We start from the raw sequence: 6,760 nt of genomic DNA, 5'->3' as shown, positions 1-6,760 counted from the left end.
CCATGACTTCATGGCTTGGGGGGCTGCTGGTCTCGGTGGCCAAGACGACACGCATCGCCAGCCTGTCCTACTGCGGCCCCAACGTCCTCAACCACTTCTTCTGTGACGTCTCCCCTCTGCTCAACCTGTCCTGCACCCATGTGGCCCTGGCTGAGCTGGTGGACTTCATCTCCGCCATCGTCATCTTCTGTGGGTCGTTACTGGTTGCTCTGGCCTCCTACGTGGCCATTGGGAGGACCGTACTCCACATGCCGTCCGCAGCCGCCCGCCGCAAAGCCCTCTCCACCTGCGCCTCCCACCTGGTGGTGGTGGGTATCTTCTACGCCGTGATCCTCTTCATGTACACCCGCCCCAGCCGCATCAGCCCCACGGACCTCAACAAGGTGCTGTCCGTCGTCTACACGATGCTCACGCCCATGTGCAGCCCCGTCATCTACTGCCTGCGGAACAGGGAGGTGCACGCGGTGCTGCAGAGAACTCTCCACTCACGCTGGGTCCCTTCAACGAGAACCGACCTTGCCCGCTCCTGATTTGAAGAGAGCACATGACGGTCACCAGAGGGGAGGTGGCTGTGGGGAAGGGTTAAGGAGATGAGGAGGAGAAAGGAGGGCACTCGTCATGATGAGTACCGGGTGATGCATGGAAGTGTTGAATCACTCTGTTGAACACCGGAAACTATTATTACACTGTCCATTCACTATACTGGAATTCGAATAAAAACTTAAAAAAACAATAAAACTATCACAGCCAAATGCACACACACAAGCTCAAAGGCAAAGAGAAACCTGGAAGAAAATATTTGCAACAAAATGGATAAAGATGTTCTTAAAATAAATGAGAAAAATAGGAATACTCCAAGAGAAAAGCAAAAGAAAAATGGTCATGAAGAGGAAGGTTAATCAAGGAAAAACGTGACTGATGGTCTACCCCAAAAAATGTGCAACCTCTCTAGTAAGTTTAATTCGAGGACAGCAATTTCCTCCATGCCTCCTGAAGAACATTGTGAAAAATACTATCATTCAAAACACATGTACAAGAATGTCTATTGCAAAATTGTAAGCTTTGGAATACATGTTATTTTATTGGAAATTACTGGAAATAATCCAAATGCCCACCAACAGGATATGATTTAAATATATTACATTGTATCCATACTATGAAATAACACGGATCCATGGAAGAAATTGAACTAAACCACTGATACCTATGAGATACTATGGTGAGGAGGTGGTCTGTTTTTGAGTTAAAGATGGAAGAAGCAATACATGAATATGTCAAAGTTTTGTGAAACAGTAATGATAAAGACACTAATTACAATAGTTATTCACGCTCCCACATACCTAGAAAGGCGTCAGAAAGGGTATATACCAAACGGTTTTTAGGCGTGAAACCACAGGAGGCCCATATTTTCCATTTATGTATTTGAATATTTAGCAGTAAGCTTGTATGACCTTTATAATTGAATAAATAAATGTATTACAGGAGAAAATAGAAACTCAAAGAATGACCTTCTATGGGATGACTCATCACACTAGCGCATCTGAAATTTATTTTAAACTTATTTTTACTTTTCCCCACGTTGTTGAGATATAATTGGCATATAACGTGTAAATTTAAGGTGTACAGTGTGTTGATTTGACCCACTTATCTATCATGCATACTCTAATTTTTAATTTAGTAAAAATTCATGTTGACAGTACCTCCAGGGGAAGGAGCATGTTCTGCTGTTGTTTGTGACCGTATAGACAGGTGCATTGTAGAAGGGCACGTTGTTAATAAATACATAAAGTCTTGAGAATCTGAATGCCCTTGGATCCAGCAAGTCCACCTTGGGAATTTATCTTGAAGGAAAAAATGAAGGAAATGAGCAAAATCTGAACTACAAAGATACCCATTCAGGACTATTGTCCCAAAGATGAATAACCTAATAGTTTGGGGTTTTAAGTAATAAGAAAGGCCAATAAACCTATGGAATGATACTCAACTTGCACCACTACTTTCATTTCTCATGAAAATCAAAGTAACTGCAGAGCAACTTTAAAAAAAAAAAATTATTTGAGAAAATCTATTGTTGGTTGAAGGGGGTGGGGGGAGGCACTCCCTGAGACACAGTAGGACTGTAGATTGAGGCAGTGTCTTTGTAGAACAATTGGCCAATAGTAATCAAAGTTTAAATTCACATACACTTGGATACAGCAATTGCCATTTTATCTTTGTGCTATAGATACTGAGATAGTTATTAATGCTCTTCATCAGTGATTCCAGCCCACTACCTGCTGGGGACATGTAAGATGGCACTTTCTGGGCTCTCGGTGTATGAGTGACGTCATATGAATTCTTTGGGCCAACAAACAATTACGTCACTTACAGGCCAAACCACTGAATTCCTAGTGTGAGACCTCCTGATCTCTCTGTTCTGTCTTGCATGGTGATTCATTAGTTGCATATAACACCCAGTGCCTATCACAGCATGTGTCCCCCCGGTACCCATCACCTTGTTGCCCCCTCTCCCTGCCTCCCTCCCCTGTGAAACCCTGTTCATTCCCTGGATTCCATAGTCTCTCATGGTTTGTCTTCCACTCCGATTTCCTCCCTTCGGTTTTCCCTCCCTTCCCCTAATGTCCTCAGTGTTATTCCTTACATTCCACATATGACTGAAACCATATGATAATTGTCTTTCTCTGACTTACTTATTTCACTCAGCATAATCTCCTCCAGTCCCATCCATGTCCATGTAACTGGTAGGTATTCATTCTTTCTGATGACTGAGTAATATTCCACTGTATATATGGACCACATCTTCTTTATCCGTTCATCTGTTGAAGGGCATCTTGGTTTCTTCCACAGTTTGGCTATTGTGGACATTGCTGCTATGAACATTGGGGTGCATGTGCCCCTTCTTTTCACTACATCTGTATCTTTGGGGTAAATCCCTAGTAGTGCAATTGCTGGGTCATAGGGTAGCTCTATTTTTAACATCTTGAGGAACCTCCATACTGTTTTCCAGAGTGGCTGCACCAGCTTGCGTTCCCACCAACAGTGTAAGAGGGTTCCCCTTTCTCCACATTCTCGCCAACACTTGTTGTTTCTTGTTTTGTTAATTTTTGCCATTCTAACTGGTGTGAGGTGGGATCTCATTGTGGTTTTAATTTGAATCTCCCTGATGGTTAGTGATATTGAGCATTTTTTCATGTGTCTGTTAGCCATTTGTATATCTTCTTTGGAGGACTGTGTGTTCATGTCTTCTGCCCAATTTTTGACCAGTTTATTTGTTTTTTGAGTGTTGACTTTGAGAATTTCTTTATAGATCTTGGATACCAACCCTTTTTCTGTAGTATCATCTGTAAATATCTTCTCCCATTCTGTAGGTTGCCTCTTAATTTCGTTGACTGTTTCCTTTGCTGTGCAGAAGCTTTGTATCTTGATGAAGTCCCAAAAGTTCATTTTTGCCTTTGTTTCCCTTGCCTTTGGAGACATGTCTTGAAAACCTTTAAAATGGCCATGGAAATTCTCTGTATGCCTGTGTCACACAGGCATTGCTAAGTGACAGAAGTAGTATGTTAAGTAATATAATCTGTGAAATGAGACGATTTAGTTCAAATAGTTTGGAAAATATGTAGTATCAGTTGATACAACTTCCTCCCTCCCTTTAGCTGATGCAAACCACTCTGTAACTTTTACCTCATGTGATAAATCAGTCAGCGTGGGGTAGGTAGATGACTATTTCCAATTAGCGATGAGGAAGCCAACATTCAGAGAATTGTGGTAAGTGGCTCAAGGTCACACAGGCAGCAGCTGTAATGACACAACTTCTTTTGTGCCCATCTGACTCAGGTACCTTGTGGTCCTGGATGCTCATGATCTTGGCTTGCCTGGAGAATTGAGCCTCTTTAGCTAGGGATGGGCACCAGATCTCTGCTCCCTAAAAGGATACCATTCAGTGTCTTTCTGTGTCTAGCTGATTTTACTCACCATAATGTTCTCCAGGTTCATCATGTTGTTGCAAATGGCAAGAATTCCCTGCTTTTGGCAGGGGGGACTAAACAATATTCCATTGTACATATATGTCACATTTTCTTTATCCCTTCATCTGTCAGTGGACGTTTAGCTTGTTTCTACATCTTGGCTCCTGTGAATAATGCTACAATGAACGTGGGAATGCAGATTTCTCTTGAATATCCTAGTTTAAAAGTCATGTATGTTAATATGTAGAGCTTTTTACATATCAACTGTACCTCAATTAAATGGTTTTAAAAATCTCTTGATGCTAACTTACTTATATAAAATACAAATAATAGAATTATTTCAGGTATATTGTATTATTTTCTCATAATTCCTCTACTCACTGCCCTTATCATGACTACTCTGGATAAAACACACTTCCCTGATCCCAATGACTTTTGCATGACCATATAATTCATTTTGGCTAGTGGAATGTGGATCAGATTGAGAGTTCTGAGCTGATGCCTGAAGAAGCATTACCTGGGGCACCTGGGTGGCTCAGTCAGTTAAGCGGCTGACTCTTTCATCTCAGGTCATGATCTCAGGGTCCTGGCATTGAACCCTGTGTGGGGCTCTGCACTCAGTGGGGACTCTGAGCTTTTGGATTCTCTCTCTCCCTGTCTCTCTGCCCCTTCCCCTGCTCATGCTCTCTCTCTAATATGTGTGTGTGTGTGTGTGTGTGTGTGTGTATACTCTCTCTCTCTCTCTCTCTATATATATATATATAGATATATAGATGTCTATCTATATATATATATATATATTTAAATATATTTTTAAAAAGAAGCACTAACTGTGTCTACTGCCTTCTTGCTTCTTGGCTTGAAAAGAGCATATCCTACCTCTGTGATAGAAAACAAGTGGAACAGAACTAAACCTGACCCACAACCTGAAGCAGAACACCACCAGTCAGCCACAGATCCACAATCCAAGGGGGGAAAATGTGTGCTATTGAAGCCACTGAACATTGTTCTGGATTGTTGTTACACAGCAGTATTGTAGTAATAGCTGACTAATACAGCATCATATCAGTTAGGTGATCAGCAAAAAAATAGTTGCTTAAGCAAGATGGAACTAATTTCTCATCAATGTCACAACATTATTTTGGGGTTGATAAGACAGTCCAAAATGTCAAAGAACCTGAGTCCCCCTATCTCTTGCTCTACCATTCTCAGCATGAAGCTTCCAGGTCAGGATCCAAGACAGCAGCTCCAGTTCCAGCCGCCATGTCTGTATTCCAATCAGAAGAGAAGGAGAGCAAAGGAAGTAGTACAAGGAAATTGTCTTTCCTCTAAAGAACATAACGTAAAACTTTGTCCAACGCATACTCATATGACCCCATGTAAGGACAAGAGAGGAGCTGGGAAACATTGTTTTCTGGGTGGCTGTGTTTGCAGCTGAGATCTGGTGGCTCTACTACTAAAAGCAGAAGGAAGGACTGATGTTGGGAGATGACAACACTCTCTGTCACACATACCTCCCTCACAGTGTGGCTGTAAGGCTTAAAATGCGACTGATCTGTATATGGGGTTTTGCATAGGGTCTGGAATTAAGCAAATTCCCTACGAGCAGCAGGTATTATAATAGTCATGAATTTTGAAAGGATGGAGAGCATGAAGACTTTATCTTTCTTCAAGGAATTGTTCACTTATTTATTGGACCAAATTCACTGAGCAGTTAACACATACCAGGTCTTTTTCTGAGCGCTGGCATCACTGAACGAGAGCGATGGGGTCCTGATTTTATAGCGCTCCGTTTGTGGTCTGTATGTGTGAAGTGAGAGCCACAGAAAAAGGGAAAGAGGAGAGACGCATTCGTGCCTCAGTATCAGGGCCATTAGGGAGCACTCCATAACAAAGGGGCCCGGAAGCCAGACCCTGAAGGTGTTAGCATGCACAGGGAGGACAAGGAAGATCATGGCATTTGGGTGGAACAGCCCAAAGGCATAGATGTGACAGACTTGAAATGTCTGCGTAATGTTGAGTCTAGTGTGGCTGAAACCGGGACAGAATGGGATCTCGAATTCCTGGGTAAGGAGGTTCAGCTCTGTCTTATGGCCACAAGAGACAGAGATTAAAGTGACTTTTTCATTGAAAAATACATTTTTATGACAAAAGCCATGCATGCTGGCCACACACAAAAAAATCGACAAAATACAACACAATGAAAATGAAAGCAAAGCCCTCCCAACATCTCTCACATAGTGGCAATTACCATAAACATTTGTATAGAATTGATTTTCACATTCTCTCCTATATCCCTATGTACACACACTGCATTTAGACATTAGAATGTAGTTATGTGGTAACCCGAATTTTCCACATCACAATGTGTGATTGACATTGGTCATGGCAGTAAGTGTGCTTACAGGAGTTATGTTTCATGACACCGTAGGACTCCATTGTGTGGCTGTGCTGTGATTTATTTTGACTACTCCTGCATTGTCAAATATAATTTTCTCCCAATAGTTACCAATTAAGAGCACATGGAGGGGTGCCTGGTGGCTCCGTGGGTCGAGCATCTGATTTTTGATCTCAGCTCAGGTGTTGATCTCAGGGTGGTGAGTTCAAGCCCTGCCTTGGGCTCCACACCAGGCAAGGAGCCTACTTTTAAAAAATCAATATAAAAAAGCAAAAGCACAAAATTCATTGCTGCAAGCATCCTAACTTACTTTCTTGGCAAAAGCTTCTTAACAGGTATGCTGTCAGAGACCACGCACATTCAAGATTTCGATGCATGGGGCGCCTGGGTGGCTCAG

The 6,760-nt window shown here is 42.2% G+C and overlaps 1 protein-coding gene across 1 annotated transcript in view; it reads left to right on the top strand.

Moving 5' to 3' along the window:
* LOC111139741 (olfactory receptor 5-like) overlaps positions 1-530 on the top strand; it is a 3,695-nt gene extending 3,165 nt beyond the window's left edge. Inside the window, exon 2 of the mRNA XM_022492099.1 lies at positions 7-530. Within this exon, the coding sequence (XP_022347807.1) occupies positions 7-530 (524 nt within the window). The remainder of the gene's footprint in view (positions 1-6) is intronic.
* The last annotated feature ends 6,230 nt before the right edge of the window (positions 531-6,760 follow it).

The sequence above is a fragment of the Enhydra lutris genome, unplaced genomic scaffold (genome assembly GCF_002288905.1).
Source record: "Enhydra lutris kenyoni isolate GAN:26980312 unplaced genomic scaffold, ASM228890v2 scaffoldscaffold114, whole genome shotgun sequence".
In the NCBI taxonomy this organism is placed as follows: Eukaryota; Metazoa; Chordata; class Mammalia; order Carnivora; family Mustelidae; genus Enhydra; species Enhydra lutris.
Note: the sequence above shows the minus strand (reverse complement) of the source record. Positions and strands in the feature narration are given on the sequence as shown.